The sequence below is a fragment of the Ischnura elegans genome, chromosome 3, assembly GCF_921293095.1.
Source record: "Ischnura elegans chromosome 3, ioIscEleg1.1, whole genome shotgun sequence".
Lineage (NCBI taxonomy): Eukaryota > Metazoa > Arthropoda > Insecta > Odonata > Coenagrionidae > Ischnura > Ischnura elegans.
This window is the reverse complement of record NC_060248.1, coordinates 83,602,628-83,619,975: the sequence shown is the minus strand read 5'-3', so window position 1 is coordinate 83,619,975 and position 17,348 is coordinate 83,602,628. Positions and strand designations below refer to the sequence as shown.

The 17,348-nt window shown below is 37.5% G+C and overlaps 1 protein-coding gene across 1 annotated transcript; it reads right to left on the bottom strand.

Annotated features, from left to right (window-relative positions):
* Nucleotides 1-1,824: 1,824 nt before the first annotated feature.
* Nucleotides 1,825-15,585, bottom strand: LOC124156085. The gene is made up of 3 exons (XM_046530401.1): nt 13,490-15,585; nt 7,400-7,668; nt 1,825-2,956 (listed from the first exon to the last, which is right to left on the bottom strand). Exons 1-3 carry the CDS (start codon nt 13,491-13,493, stop codon nt 2,078-2,080), a joined length of 1,152 nt encoding a protein of 383 aa, XP_046386357.1. The 5' UTR covers nt 13,494-15,585; the 3' UTR covers nt 1,825-2,077.
* Nucleotides 15,586-17,348: the final 1,763 nt, after the last annotated feature.

Below are 17,348 nucleotides of genomic sequence, written 5' to 3'. Positions count from 1 at the left end.
ACTTCGAAAACTTATTTTCATAGCAGTATATTCCAAACAAATTTTTTTACCTCTCATTGTGAGCAGACATTTTAATTCGGAGCACTGAAGGAACAAGTGACTTTGTACGCAGTCACGCGCACGGGTGCAAAGTTAAATACACCAAAGGATGAAGTTCGCCATGAAAAAATATTTGACTTAGCCGGGATTCGAACCCGGATCTCCCGATTGCCGGCGAAGTTCGCTCTGAGAAGATGGCTTGGTGGTGTAACTGGTAGCACGCCTGACCGGCAATCGGGAGATCCGGGTTCGAATCCCGGCTAAGACAAATATTTTTTCATGGCGAACTTCATCCTTTGGTGTATTTAATTTTAATTCGGCAAAAAAATGGGTTTCGACCATTATTCACCAAGAGTGATCGTGAAATTGAGAATTAAAAAATAAACTTGATCTTGTGAAGTTTGATTTAAAATATTCCGCGTTAAATGGGTAAAAGTATGCATAGTTTTATGATGATATTTTTTTAGAATTTGATACCCGAAGATTTCATCCTGTAATATATCCTGTGTGTATGTAACCAAAATGACAAACATAAACTGCGTTTTGCGGTACTACCAGGATGTTTCCGTTTTTTTTTCGGAAGGGTAAGACTGTAAGACCGATTCAGCTGCATCTGCACATGCTAGAAGATCAGCCACGGAGTGATCATATACATATTCGCTATTAATTTCATGTACTTATTTACTTACATTTCGTCAGTCATTATCATATTTTGATGTCTTACTAGGCTATTGCAGTCTTTGCTTCTCTATTGAAAATTCAAATGATAATATTCCGATGTTCAAAGAATGTATTTTCACTTCTTTAGGACATAATTTCAAAACAAATATTTTAGGCCATAGTAGGGAATCAAGAAATTCCGGAAACAAAGCAAGCGGTTTGAGATACGGTAATTTGTGGGCTGAGGTGTACCCTTCCCACGATTTGAATAAAAATGAATGAATGATGTCACTACTTACTCTGAGATGGCCCATGAGTTAAAACCTTTCTAACAATTTATTATGTATCTATACACATGTGACTTTTTTTCTTTAGCTTTTTTCGTGATATTTATTTTCTCTAATATGGATAATATTCCAATGGTGTCTCAAGACTCAGCAAATTTTTATACTCACCTAATTTCCACTATCGATCAATTATGTCTTTCGTCATAACTATCTTTTTATTATTATTATGCAATATTTAAAGATTTTTTATCAGTTAAAATGAATAATGGAGTAGTACTACAATTCTGTCAAGGTTTTTTTGCAATTTGTTCGAACTTATCGTGTCCTTCTCATTGGAAAGTTAATTATTCATATCAAGCAATGAACGAAATAATTAATACTTATAAGCAAACTCTACTATTGAACAAAGTATGAATCAGAAATATTTTCAGTGGCAAAAATACTATTGATAAAGTTCATTTCCATGATGATTATCTCTATATCGATCCATCTCAATTGAAGATATGTCATATTATAAATGTATTTTATTGCTAAGAAATCCACCATAAATTATGCCTTTAAAACTCTGTATTATTTTTATGGAGATTTTAAGTTTGATTTCTTATCATTTCCAACAATTTTGTAGATTATGTCAAAAAGATAATTTTTTTTATTGACAAAATTTTCAGAAGAAATTTTAAATAGATAGGTCCCATGTATATTAAATATCTGGCAACCGATTTTATGGGCCTTTATTACCTACTATTAATCTCTGTTTCATAAAAAAAGAAGAGAAATGGAATATCAATTGGCTGTTTATACCTCGTGTATGGATTTGCTTAAAAAACGTCTACCAACAGCGTAGCAAAATTGATTTATTGCACATTAACTTCGAGTTTTGTTTTGCTTTTATATTATTCCAATGATATGCATAGCTATCTCACAATTCAAGTTAACGATAAGTGAATGCGAATCACATTCTCAATTTGAAAACATAGAGTATTTTTCTTTATCACACAACAAGAAGAGAGGATGAAATCGTTTACAGCTGAACTCACAGTATTGTAAATATATAACTATATATTGGCAATGTAATACAAATAATAGTAATATCACAGAACGTCACAACGATTCTTATTCAGTCCTTCTTGGAACTTATCCGACACGGCCGGCGTCCTTTGGTGACAGTGAAGATTGAAACCTGTCATCACTTCCCTGTCCGTCAGCAGGTGTACCTTTGGTACATTTCTCTCACAGCCACCCAAATCACCCCCGAGCCCACCTTTAGCGGACCCGGCCACTACATCGGCGAAATCCACGGTTCTCATGAGCTCCTTGAAAACCTCCACAACCCTCCAGTTGTACTTGGCGCTGCACTCCACGTACTTCCACTTCCAATGCTTCCTCACCACGTTAGCTATCTCCCTTCTTTCGCGGGTTTCCGCCATGGCTAGGGCATTCTGCTGCATCACCAGTTGCTGGTGTCTCTGCCGCAAAAGGACCGAGCAGTCGTGAGTGGGCACGGGGTCGTCCAGAACTCCGTGGGATGACTGTGCGCAAGTTACGTTCGCCGTGCTCGAAGATTGCTGCATCGCGGGGCAAGACACTCCAAAGAAGGGCCCGGGAGCGTGGTTGTTGGCCGCGTTGACGACCTTCTCGTGGAGTCGGTCGTGCTTGTTTCCGACGACCACGACTGGGACGTTGCGCATGTCCCGGCTGCCAGCCATCTGTTCCCGGAGGCACTTGATGTGTCGGAAGGTGTCTGCGGCGTTGGAGAGGTCGAACACGAGGACGTAGGCGGTGGCGGAGCGGAGTCCATAGGAACGAAAGTCTGTCCACTCGAGGAGGGAGTCGACGGGGAAATAGGGCACTGGCGGGAGGTCGGATATCTTGAGGTCGTAGAGGCGGCCGTTGATCACCACGGATGGGTAGTATGTGTGACGGCGGTCGGTTGGGTAGTACCCTTCACAGTAATCATTCCATACGAATTGCTGGAAATAGAAACAATGAAAATGATTAAACCACTCAATTACTTATACTAGAGACATTTATAAAAAAATAAGCTAAGTCAAAATTCAATATAGAGTTATTTATTCTCAATGTATAACTAAAATTTAGTTCTTTTGTCAATAAACCAACATAATATATCTTCTCAAAGATGAAGATTAAATGTATGCAGGTATGAGTGGATACAGTGGAATACAACTGTGTTGTGCAAAGCCTTGATTCACAAAATGTAGTCGTGCATATGAATACCTTAAGCATTTTTTGTTAAGGAACGGCCAAAATATTATTGTCTAAATTTATTATTCCAATTAATTAGTTTAGTACTTTTGTGATAATATTTTTATGACAATAATTTAGAACAATGTACGATTTAATTCTATGCTAAAAAAAAGGATTAATGTGAATTTATTTAACCTTGAGGTAATACCAGTGCCCACGTGTGGAACTACATTTAATCAGTTCAGCGTAGCATCTCTCTTTATCGACAAATTCATTTGTTGCATTACGGAGCATCCAATACCTATTAGTGAGCAGCCGCGCCAGGTCCTATTACTCCAATTAGTCAACGTTAGGAGCGTGGTCACGGCCATCGCCTAACGTGATGACTATCACTCTCGGGTTTTACTCGCTCAAGCGTGATTGAACGCAAGTGATCTGCTCCAAACTCTGACATTGGTCGGCAATTTAGGGATTAGAATGTAACCTCATTATTGTCAATTTTAGAATAATCATAATACATGATGTCGCACAAAGGCTATTTTTATGCATCGTAGAATGCAATTACCTTGCATTATTTTGGCATCTCTAAAACTCTGGTTTATATGGAGGTTTCAACTTATGCATTTTTATCTTCAGTTTCATAAGTATCCTTTGGATTATATTCCATTTCAAATAAGTGAGATTTGCATTTGGGTTTAAAAATTAGTTTACACAGTTAAGGAAATGGATATTTTAAGGAAATTTGAGAATTGCATCGTTTTTATTTTTATAGTAATGCATGACATTAATTATTTTCGTATTAAATGCGACTCTTGGTTGGAAGTGCGCCGATGCATTGGATAAAAGTTATGCCTCGTAAAATATTTTGTTTGTAGAATTTCATCGGAGAAAACTAACTATTTTTCCCGAAATAGCAATTTTCTTGTATTAAAATTTTAAAAACTAAAACACCCACTTGTTGGTTTTTGTTTTTGTTTCATCTTGCAGGATAATAATTGTGATAAAGTATGCATTCAAAAATATAAATCATCTTCATGATAAATTTATTCATATAAGTATTAATTCTGGGCCCGATTCCCACATTACACTTAATCAAGAGTTTTACCCGACATGAGATTGCGTCACGGCAACGTATACATGAAAGGTTCGTGCTCATGGTGACGCAATGGAGAGTCACAGTTGGAGGGGTTAAAGGTCAATGAGTACCGGCCCACTCATTCACGAAGGTCGACCCGATAGCCGCATAAAGAGGTGTTGAGAGAGGCGCCCATTGGGTATTAAATGCGATCAGCCTGTCGGGTGGCGTGTTGCACGGTCTATAACAATCACACCTCCAATTTTACTTGGGTCCACAGATAGTAGATACACTTTTTGAGTGAAACATCAAGGTTGTTCCTTTGACAGTGACAATTCCCAATCATGTCTCTAGGAACTTCTTTTTCTATTCTCAATAATATCCATTGGATAAAGAGGATGAAGTTCACCATATTATTTCTTGACCTCACATTCACTGTGAATTATTTAATGGATATACCAGGGTATTTATGAACAACCGGTTATGAACAAGTAAAACGTAACCAGAAAAACATCTGCTCAAAATTAAGCCTGCATGAGAATAAAGTTTAAAAATTATGAAAGATAAAGCCTTAAATACCCAAAGTAATCTAATTATTAACGAGAAACTCCATTCTGAAAGTTGGAGATACCGTAGATATTCCAAATTGAATACTATCATTTAAAGTAACGTTATAAATGACTATCCGCATCTATTTTTTTAATCTTTAGGACGTTATAAGGTGCATATATTTACAACGTAGGATGGCTCAGGGTGCTCCTCAATGATGTTGTTTATTGTCACGCATATTTACCACGAACGATTTAACGATATACTATATAAAAGCATCGTAAATTACTTTAACCTCCCTAAATAGAACTTTTACCAACCTATGACGACGTGAAACAATTATATTTATTGTTTCACGTCGACATAGGTTGGTATTGTTCATAGCATTCAATCGTAGGCTAAACGTCACTAGCTCGTGATTTATTTATGGTACCCTATTATTCTATACATCAAATTTTAAAATGTCTTACTCGCTTGTATATATGTTATATATCCTGAATGTATCATTACATCCCTAGCTTTTTTTCACAATTTGCACTCCCGCTCTGTGAAAATGTTTTCGTTACATCGTCAGCTGCTCATCCAAATAAATAATAATCTTACTGAGAACTTCAGGCTTGACTATGTGAAACCTCTCCATATTGGAAATAAAAGAATAAAATTTTGTTAGGTTCACTCGCGTATTTATAAATAGGCATGACCCGGGGTGCGTAACGTAGTTACATCTTCAGGTCTTCGTGTTTACATGAAGATGTAACTACGTTACGAACCCCGGGTCGTGCCTATTTAAATACACAAGTGAACCTTACAAAGTTTTATTCTTTTATTCCCAATAAGGCATTATCGTTGTGTAACAATCACATATTTAACAGTGAGCCAAATGCAGTGACCATTTCATTACATAATAAGAAGATTTATAGATAACTTTTGATAAAAATTTCTAATTTAACGTTTCTTGAGTTTGTGAAAATACGAATTTATAATAGGCTCAGTGACGTCCAGGTTAAGTTTTCATCCCAGGAAATGCCACTTTATGATCTAAAACACATCCGATACATAGTTCAACTCAGCACCCTGGTGTGAAATTCTAAATGACAGATGACGATGTCATCTACTATATATCCCTGCGGTCTATAGTGATGACGTGAAAAGCTTTCGATTGGTTTTGAGGCATATGAAAGCCCCTCAGCCCATGGGAAATTCAAGGAAGTTGTCGCGATCAACCACGATGGAAGACCTTTCAAGTATGGTCCTGATAACATCCGACCTTCCACTTTCTCCGAGCAAATATCTCCTCTTAAAGCAGAGGGACAGATTCAAGAGGTAGCGTTTACGGGCGACCCGGTCGATCGCGAATCGCTTTTGGAGGTTTACCTTGCTAAGCAAAGGTTATTACTAAAGTAGACATGACGACCATTTCTTTTTTCTCTCCTGTAATTTTCTCCAAGCCTTTCTAGTGGCTTCGATGAACTCTGGAAATGCATTGCCTTCCTATTAGAAACGATCTCTCACGTTGTCATGGTGATTACTTAGTTTCAATCTTTACTGCTTTATATTGGGCATAGGTATCGTTCTGATGACAGCATCCTCAATTGGGATAACATCCCAAATCATAATGTTAATTGTCAATTAAAACTCTACATATATGTAGCTTAAAATATCATGAAAATCATAACAATCAGGCTATTTTTTAAATTCTCTATGCAGTGCTGGAAGTAATTAAATATTTCAATTTTTAGGATTCTCTTTCGCTCACAAAATCGACGGCTCATTTTTACATGCGAAGTCAGCAGTGGTGAAATTTGTGGTCAGCAGTGGTGAAACTTATTTGAGATCTGCACACTTTTTTGGACTTTTTGGACTCGACACGTAGGCACTCACACATTATGAAACTATGCTCGCTGATTACTGCAGTTAAAATGAAACCAGCTCAACTCTCACGTTTTAATGGCGATTGCTTAATTTAAAACTCCATTGCTTTATATTGGGCGCACGTGCCGCTGCAATAAGAGAATAATTATCTAGTTATTGACATATTGATAAAGTAAATAAGTCGTATTTCTCAAAATCAAATTGCCTTTCTATTTCACTTTACTAGCTACTACTTTCTGAACTATTTTTGCAGGATTACATATTATAGATCGATAAGTTGTATCAATTAAATAGTAGCCTTTTTACATCACCACTTGTTTTTTAATAAAGGAATAAGTTGAAGCTAAGACACAGATCAACTTATTTTCAGTGGAATTTACACATGAAGAAAAAAGTTATCGGTACATTTTCACGCTCCGTTTTCTCTCTGATACCGCTTTAACAGTCACAACCGGTAGTAGCCTCACTATAAATATTTTAGTTTAATTAAAGGTAGGAAAAAACAAATATTTTGATTCATTGAAATCTATGAGTCCCTGGAGTCCAAACTTCTATGCCGCATTCTTTTTGTGTTAAAAATTTGAAAGTCTCCTTCCGTACATGGTTTGTCAAAATACCAATGTAATGGTGTTATGTTTTTTTTTATTTTAATACCTGTTCTCTTCCGCCTTTTCGAATATACTAAAGATTGAGCGTTTTTTCAATACTTTACCTGAATGATGGAAGTCTTCCCGACAGCTGGGGCTCCGAGGAGGATGATCTTGACTAGATCCGAAGTTTCGGGCGGACTGTAGTCGTCGGGGGATGGGAGGGAATTGGGCAGTGACACCGTCTCTTCTTCCTCTTCGTCATCTCCTTCGTCCTCCTCTTCCTCCTTCTCTTCCTCCACTTCCTCCTCTTCCTCTTCTTCCCCCTCCCCTTCTCCGTCTCCCTCCTTCATCCATGCACCACTCCTCTCCTCCAGATAATCGAGGTCGAGCTCTGCGAATGCAAACATTGTTTTGAATTAGCTCCATTGGTGTTCTAAACCGAGAAGTCTTGGGTATATAATGGAAGGGAAGATTTATGGCCGGCGCTGCTAGAAATTAATAAATGAGCCCTCGCGACGAGCCATTAACGGTGGGAATTAAACAGAAATATCCTCGTTTAAAAATTAATGCTCGTGCCGGAGCCCTAATCTATTTACAAGGCTGCTCTGAAAGGGAGCAATCAAGCAGCAGTCCTGTTAAAAATGAAACATGAGTTGGGATCGTGGAGTAAATTAATCAGCATTCATTAACGGGAACTTCATTCGAGAGGAAGTAAAAGAGAGAAAACTCAACCACACACCAACCTTTTTTGACGTTCACAGAGCCACAGACGAAGTGCCACTATGAACTGTTTCTGTGAATATTTTGGAAGATGTATTAAAGATGAGCAAGACGATAATTTAATTTCTATTTTTATATCCCACGACTTAGGTAAAACAATAGGGAAGGATAATTATTCCCCGAGGGTATTTCCCTGACAAAGAGCGTCATGAGGGTAAATGGCATTATTAAGTGACGTAAATACAAATGTCCTGATATTTTTATTTCATCACTTGACGAAGTAATGCAATGAATATTTCATAATAATTGTGACCCATTCCGGGGTGAGTTCTGACCTCACCTATCCGAACCAACCTTGAAGTTATATCACCGAGTGGTTGATATCGTAGCGAATGAAGTTTAGCTAATTTTTCACTCGGAATAAGCGAAAGCGAAATTCTCAATTACGACTGTTCTATTCTATCACTTAAAACTTACATCGTTAAAATTATTTTAATTACTAATGGAAAATGAATATATCGTTTACAAGTTAACAAGCTCACTTATATTCACAATAAACGTTAAAGATAAACTAAGTCTAAGCCTAAACTTATATATAACTTTTTCTTTATTAACTTTTCCCTCGTTTTACTTTTTAAGCTAAGTATTTATTTACACAAATTAATGAGCTTTCTCGTTTAATGGGAATCTGCTAACATGCTTTATAATTACTGCTTTAATTTTAGGTGGTACATAAGTGTTTCTTTTTATGGATTTGAATAGTAGTACAAATTTGAGTTAATGAATCACTTAAAAAATCACGTCTATATTTTTTCTTCACTCGATAATTAAAGCTTTTAAATGAATGTTTGCTGAACAGATTAATATCGTTTCCTCTGGCAGTACAATTACACGGATAAAATTAACCATTGAAAAATTACATTTGAATTACGAAGATTGAAATGAAATTCGTCAATCAAATTAAAATGAACAGAAAAGAACTTCGTCAATATGTTTCAGTTTTTTCACTAAGTATTAATTAAAACAAATTCATTTCCAGCTATCAAAAATAAATCAAGCTCCTGCGTAGTAACGTCGAAATGAATCACTATTATTCGACATGTCTGGCCTACCCCATAATTTTTTTTATTGTTTTTTTTCCCAAAGTTTGAAATAGCAACACAGTGAAAGTTGATTTAATATTGATGGCAATAATGAGGTACTGAAATTGAGAGTCATTCTCAAAACATTTCTTCCACTTTTCTGCTAGTTAAATTTGTAGAGACATCATTTTTAAATACGCGATTTAAGTTCTCTTTAAATATGAAACAGTCCCGTTTTTACGAAATGGGAGCATTCCTGTCCTCGGTAAAATCGTGGTCGTAAAGCTTGCTTCAGTTACATGATAATCCCGTTACGTGATAGCCTTCCGAAGCCGTTTTAAACCGTAATCTGATCTGGGAATTTGGTCGAGTGGAACGTGACACATTTTCGTTCGCACAGCTGAACCTAATTTTCTAAGAGAATTGCTGCACTCAATTCCAGTCCTCTCACGTAGATTTCTTGAAATAATTTAAACAGCAATGCTATCACGAATGCATACATATATCATGAGCAAAGCGTAATATGATGCCGAAGTTTGATGTCACAAAGGTGTGACTCAATCACATTGATGGCTTTTTAATGAAATGACACACTGTGTGGATTTTCTAAAATCATTCCATGCGATGCAAGTCGAAATGAACCTCAGTTTTTGCTGAATTAAAAAGCCGTAAATATGAAATTTGACTCGTTATTCTAAAAACATTTTAATAAAAGCATTAAAAATTATTACAGTACTGCAGTTTTAAATTGTCAAAGGAGTATTTTTACACTTGTTGGTGCACTCAAATTTAGTAGATATATTCTACCTTTTATTTATCATCACTGGAAAAATATCGTGGAGATAACTAAACCTTTTCTGCATGTCTAAGCTATTCATTTTCAGTTATGAAATAATAAAGAGGGAATCTCGGTGTTCATTTTCTTTCCATCGTTACTTAACGTCATTGTGCAATTTACCCGATTAACACCGGCGTAGTAAATGTAATGCTGTACTTGCGGTGACGTACAAGGATTAAGTTTCAAAAATAAATGTAAGTTTAGTAAAACTTGACTTTTTAATGTAATATATATTTTTTCGCTGAATTTAAGATTAAGTACAGTAGAAAAAGAGTATTTGTGATGAACCACTTCGGTTTTTGTTGACCGAATAAGAGTATATGTCCCTCTAATGCTGCCGCCGTATGATCAACATTATTATACTATGTTTAAAAAAATCCAGCGTTAAAAGTTAGAAAATTGATGCCTGTATTACAAAGGCTGTGTAAAATATAATTTCAAAAAGGCTGGATAACCAAGAACAACTTTTTTTTCATGGTAACTGCAGAGTTTTTCCATTAAAATGTTTGCGTTTCCATAGGTTAGAAAGTAAGGGATTTCGATCCCATGTTTAATAGCTTGAAAATGTATTTCCAACCACCTACTGAAGTATTGCAGAATTCTCCTGAAACACCCTCTGTGAGTAACAATCGGAATTTATATGAATAAATAGAGAAAATACTAATTTTTATAAGTCTTTCGTAATAGAAAGTTTTTTGGCCACGGCGAAAAAAATGAACCCTGCACTTAATAAATTTTTCATTGATATTCATATCCAAAACGTGCCTTTCATATCTAGGGCAAATGAAGATTTCCTTGCGCGGACCGGGAAACCTCAGTATTTGAGAACGTATTTTTAGCGCGATAGCGTATAGCGCGATATTTTCTCATAAAGAGGAAAGAGTCAAGAATTTTAAGAATATTTTCTTCTCTCGTGATTTATACAAAAATTTATTGGAAAATTCTAATTATTTGTTCCAATGGAAAGTTTAAGAAATAACTTTGCTCAGAGAATTCTGTCTTTCTCTCGCTATCAAGCTTACACATTAATGTTTTTCAAAGACATCATTTGATAAAGTATTTGATAAATTTTTCATTGATATTCATATCCAAAACGTGCCTTGCATATCTAGGGCAAATGAAGATTTCCTTGCGCGGACCGGGAAACCTCAGTATTTGAGAACGTTTCAAGTTTACCCTGCGGGGTATTAGGAGCAGCGCGAATTCTGAGGTGTTCTCCACCTCTTAAGTAGGAAGGAAGAAAAACATGGATCTGGAAGCGAGTGATGGATAAAAAATATACCGGTTGGATTTTGCACATAAAATTAATACAAGGAATACGTAGTTTTTATGCACAGTTTCAATAAGACTTATTTCTGTGCATCAACTGCGGTGCGAGAAAATTATGTATGTTCTAAAATCGGTGAGAATATTTTTTTAATACTCTCGAATTAAGAAGTGCTTCGTTGATGGGTTAAATGTACATACTCTTGGAATAAAAAATGTATTTTCCATCCGCAGGAAACATTTGTTAAATGTAACATCATTGTTTCACATCTGCGCGAAATTTTCTCATAAAGAGGAAAGAGTCAAGAATTTTAAGAATATTTTCTTCTCTCGTGATTTATACAAAAATTTATTGGAACATTCTAATTATTTGTTCCAATGGAAAGTTTAAGAAATAATTGTGCTCAGAGAATTCTGTCTTTCTCTCGCTATCAAGCTTACACATTAATGTTATTCAAAAAGATTACTCACTTAACTCGTAGTGAATGAACAACCCAGGGACATTCTTTGAACGAAAATGACAATGAGTAACATAATAAGCTAACTTTAAGGTGTTAGGTGACAATGTATGGTAATCTGTGACATGCCTTTCCATAAAAATAACTTTGTAATTTTTTACGGTAATTGTGATTTGCCGACAAAGGCTTCAGGAACTCTATGTCATTGATTAGAAAATGACCCTAGGTTACTGAAACTTCCCTTTAACGCGAAGTATGGTTGGGATAGGTGAGGGTAGTGCTTAGAGCTCACCGAAGACTGAGGGACGAAGAGTATGCAGGGAAATAAAAATCACTTTTTACTTTCCGCACTTACAATTCACTAACCATGGTTCGGCACTGTTATATTATTAACATTATGAAAAAACATTGTTAACCCTTTTAAGACCGAACCAGCTTACCGACTGATTTTTATTATTTCTTTGCATATCATATTTATTTTACAACTAATTAAGAGATATTATAAAAGAAACCCCGAACAAAAATTTTTAAATGCGTTTTCAAGCATGTTCCCAAATCCGATTACTCCACAGAATTTTTCTATTGCTTGGAAAAGGAAATATACCCTTGACGAAAAAACTAAGTTTAACAATGTAATATAGTATATTGATCTTTTGAATAAATGAGCATTTGTTACTGGAAAGCGAGTGAATAATAGTAGTAATAGTAGTAAAAAATATGGAATAAACCTCATACTCACAACAGAGGTGATAAAAATAACCAATTTTGAAAAAAGTATAATTAACGACCAATGTGAACACAAGTCATGCTATTCACTTATAAAAAATACTTCCATACTTTATTTACTTAAAAAAGCTATAAAAATAATCATTACAATGAAATCACATGAATGCACAATTTTCATGAATTTTTATATATCTGTTCCCAAATGGGAACACTGATCTGTAAACGGCTATCAAATCAACAGTGTGCTAAATAGAAGTAAATTTTATTTCCCCATAGAAATATGATACCCTCATTCATAATAGCAGGTGCAGCTGCTTTCCCCGGGCCACTTAGAGAATTTTTCTTTGGGGTTCTCCGAATTCGTCACTCAAGGTTTGATCCCGGAACTTTCTGATCAGTAGCCAAACTCTGTACCATATAGAATGGTTTCATGGGTAAATGAGTGAAATTTTTAGTTAATAGAAACAATCAAACCTTTTTCAATTTTTTCAATAAATTTAGTATACCGATCAAGGTTTAGGGCACTGTGATAACCCAACGCATAGAGTCAATAGAGGTATTATTTTATTTTCATTAAATCTATGCGTTGGGTATAAACAGGCCTTTATCGGTATTATAAAATCATTGCAAAACGTGCGAACTTATTATTGAAGAACCTGGGTCGTGTTCAAATTAAAATTATATGTGAAATTCGCAAAATTTGTTTGTTTCCGCCAACTCTCTGATTCTGGTTAACATTATCTCCCAAACTTTAATCGGTATAAAATCGTTTCAGGCTTGATTTTGTGGAATATTGCTATACCCATGATAAAAACACAAATGGTTATTTCCACACTATTTAATTTAGCACTCAACGACCGACCATGGTTTCAACACTTTGTGTCATTTTCAAGGAAGTGTGAAAAAAGTGACTTGAAAATGACGCAAAGTGTTGAAACCATAGTAGGTCGTTGAGCGTTAAATTAAATAGTGTGGAAATTATCATTTGTGGTTTTACTGGTATGGTTAAATAACTGCGGTAATTTACCAAGTTTCGTGCATGACAGTGATACTAAGATGAGTTTTCGTTGCCTGTGGAAACTAACTTCCATTTGCCTGTAAAGAATACAGGTCTCCACTTACCCATCGCGTGATCATGCAAGCGACGGCCGCGTCAATCTTGATTCTCCCTTTTCCTCCGTGTTGAATGCCACGAACACCGCTTCCGTATCCTCGCGCAGGGATCCACAAGAGGGGAGTTATATCGGTTGGGCACGACTAAAGGACACCGGTTCTCTCCACGTTTAAAGGGTCACGTCCTTTCCCCTCCGCTGAACAAAGCCGAATTTTGACGCAGAAGGGTATTCCCGCACTCTCAAATGACGGACAATAAACACATTCGGGGCGAGGAAAGGAGAATGGCCGTGCGAAAAGGTCGATCAACGGTCACGTGTAAACAGCCTGAGATCGAGAGCCACCGAAATCTTTCTCGCGCGCGGCGAAAGATAAACAAATCCTGAACTCACATTCCCGCAGAAAGAAAAAAGGGGCCGAAGAAAGTAAGGCGGTTTGTGGGTGAGAAAATTTGGTAAAATTCATTGAGTGTTTTTCTTCTCCTGATATGAATTTTACGATTTTATACCCAAATACTCATGCTTGTCAGCGAGAGAAATATTAACTTCATGACGCGCGCACACTGTTGTCGGAAAAATCACCAGGCTTCCGTCCGCTTCGTCTTTCGCTACCGTATTCATCACACTCAACACTTCGCTCATTATGTATTCATTTCCCTCTCTCACTGCTGTCCCGGTAGGCATGAAAGACCTATCCACGGAAACCGCCACTTACCACGCCACACGCATTTGTTCCTTTTGATGGAAGGTGGGGGATTAAAAATTCAAAAAAATATATAGAGAGGAAAGGGCTCACTTTTCCCAGGCTCTGGTGGTAGTTGCGGTGGTACGGTTTTGGCTGGGGAAACAGCTTCCGGCCCACCTTTCACGAGCCCTTTCGAGGTTTTTTCTCCCCTCTTTCACGGCTAAGGGTCACAACACAACCGCTTGCTTTTTCCCAGCTCTACCACGCCACGGTGGAGAAGTCTTTTATTCCACGTGGAACTTAGGAAACTCCGATGCACTCGCGTTTTCCAAACTTCCATTCACGCTACGAAGGGCCGAATTCCGAAGGGAGTAAGTGCCACTCGTTGCGGTTTTTGCAGGCGTCAAGCTTGTACCAGTTCAGAAGTTCTTTGGCTTTATGGTTTTGCTGGAGTGAAAATTTATTTTCGGTATTTTGACCTCGGATAAACTAGGGCTTCAAACTAGGAGTATTGTGCACGTGGTTCTATCAGTATTTGTTTTCTTTCACGCGAAATTTGGGAAATGCACAAAATATTCAACACTTGATTTGACTGGAAATCTCTTAAGTACACTGGTAGGATCCTTTGTTGTCACTAATCTGGATCAAGGTTTAGCCATCTAGTAGGTACTATTTAATCCAATTTTGTGCTTTTACCGTTTTAAACTTGAAGCATTGAGTAATGGAGTATCTAATCCAACTCTGGCAATTTTATTCATTGATCCACACTTATCAGACTATTGGTTACTAAATTCATGTCTAACCAGGTCTACGTATTTTCCTTCACTTGAGCACTTACTTCATGGTTATGTTATTGGTGGCTATAAGAGGATATAGCTACATACTTCATAATTTCTTCAATCGTCTTAGCATCCACGTATTTCAACAAAGGGTGTATAACACTGATGTATAATAACATTTACCTCCCAAGAAAATTTCCATAGAGTTGGCAATCGCAGGCAAGCATTCCGTTATTTTCCATTACGTTTCTTAAATGGGATAATGATCCCTACATACTTCTCCGAGCACAAACAGGCCCAGCCGACGCGTTGAAAGTTCTTTTTTCATCACGCATCAGCACCCGAGTGCGAACTACTTTCTGCCTCTTGTCGTATCACAAAGCGCGGCAGTTCGAATTTGCTCCTGAACCCGAAAACAAAAGGTCGACACCGAGTCTCGTTATTCACGCCTATTGGACCGGAGCCGCCGTCACCGATGAGGGCGAAGTCGATCGCCGCGGGGCGAGGCCTCCGATGGCCGGCCGGCCGAGGCATTCCCGTCGAGCTCACTCGCGAATCGGGAGACCGCGACGCGAACGCAGTCGGGCGGGTTAACCCAGGCCTTTGAACTGCTCCCGTTTATCGCGCGTCTGGCGACCGCGGGTGCCGCCAAACTACTGACGGAGAGAGAAGGGATCCGAGCCATCGCCGACTCTCTTGGCCCACTCGGATCCCCGACTCTGCTCTTCCCCTCCCCTCCCCTACCTTCCCCTTCCACTCTCCCGCTTACTCCCCTCGGACACCCCGGCCCTCCTCCCTCATTCCCAAAGCCAACTCTTCCCTCCCTCCCGCCCTTCCCTATCTGCTGCCGCACGGCAGGGCTTTGCCGCCACCCCTTTGCTTGCTGCCACCCCCTTTGCTTGCTGCCGATTTCCAAGCATCTCTCTCTCTCTATCTGTGACACGAGACAATAATGCAATCTTGTGGACGTCGTAGCTACTCCGCGTGGAATTACTTAGGGCCATCGGTTATCCCAGCCGAGGATGGAGGATCTACCCTCGGGCAGTGACATCCACGACCTTTAGAAAATAAAAACTCTGGTTTGAATCTCCTTTTTATCCGCGTGGTTCTTTTCATCGTGAAAACTCGTGATTTTCAAGTACCTCACTCTTTCTATGACAAAAGGCATTATTTTTATCATGTGAACATCGGAGTAACTCCATTGAGAATGATTTAGAGCCATTGGTTATTGAAGGGTTGGGCTCAGGATGAATGAGCTGTCAGTAGAATCGGCGACCATTAGCAAGTAAACTCTTCAGCTTGTGTCTCTGCCTTATACCTACGTTGCATTTATTTGTACTTACTCTGGTGATTTTCAAACACTTTATCTCTATTTTTGACATGATAAAATGATGCTATATAATAGGCATGGAAGTTACCCCAGGGAGTTTGAATATTGGTCCCAGCATGTAACAGTTGTCCGTTGCAACAACTACCTCCATCAAAAAAGCTCTCTTTTTTTGCGTTGGAAATCTTCACAAAGATCTCTCGACCGACTGCATATATTTTCGCGAACCTGTATCTACTCCAAACTCTCGTTTATGTCAAGAGACTGTGTAGTTTTGTGTCAACCGTTGTTCTTGCGCTAAGAATGATTTAGCGCCATCGGTTATCTACATTGTAAGGGGTTTTCGTGGTATCGATGGTATATAGGAAATATCTTTTTTAGTTTATATCTATAATCTCCTCAAATACCACTCCATTCTGTAGTTTTCTATGAATATAATCTGATTTTTTATCTTATATAGAATTAGTCTCTCCGAAGATTTTTTTCTACTCACATGCAAATTTACCAAAATGAGACCAGAATGTCTTAAGTATATACCTAATGTTGTCAATAATTTGATAATTCCTGGTAAAAATAGCCTTTTTTTTATTTTTCATAGCTCAAATATTTCGTGACGGAAGACAAAAAGAATGCAAATTCTCCGTTTAGTTTTTCGTGGATGTTTTAAGGCTAATGGAATTACACTATCTGATATTGCAGACATTTTAAGCTTGCCCCCATTAATCTTTCAATTGAAGACTATATTTTTAGAGGGAGTGCATTTTTACGTTTTCAATTTTGGGTGACAGATTTTTATCTTTTGATACTGATAAAAATTTACATTGCTTTTCAATATATCTCAAGATGGTCGACCATATGACTTTTGCGACACAACTATAAGCTTACCATTGATTTAAGAATGTCAAGATTAAATTGAACAAGATTTTTCTCGTGAACCCAAAAGTTTTTTCTGGTCCCAAAAATTTACCATTAAAATCTCTTCGTTCAATTTCCTCCGATTTCTCGAAATAATGATTGAATTTTTTTAAAGAGAAGTCCTCTGAATAAAATCTTCTCCTGTGTACCAGGTGTTGCTAAA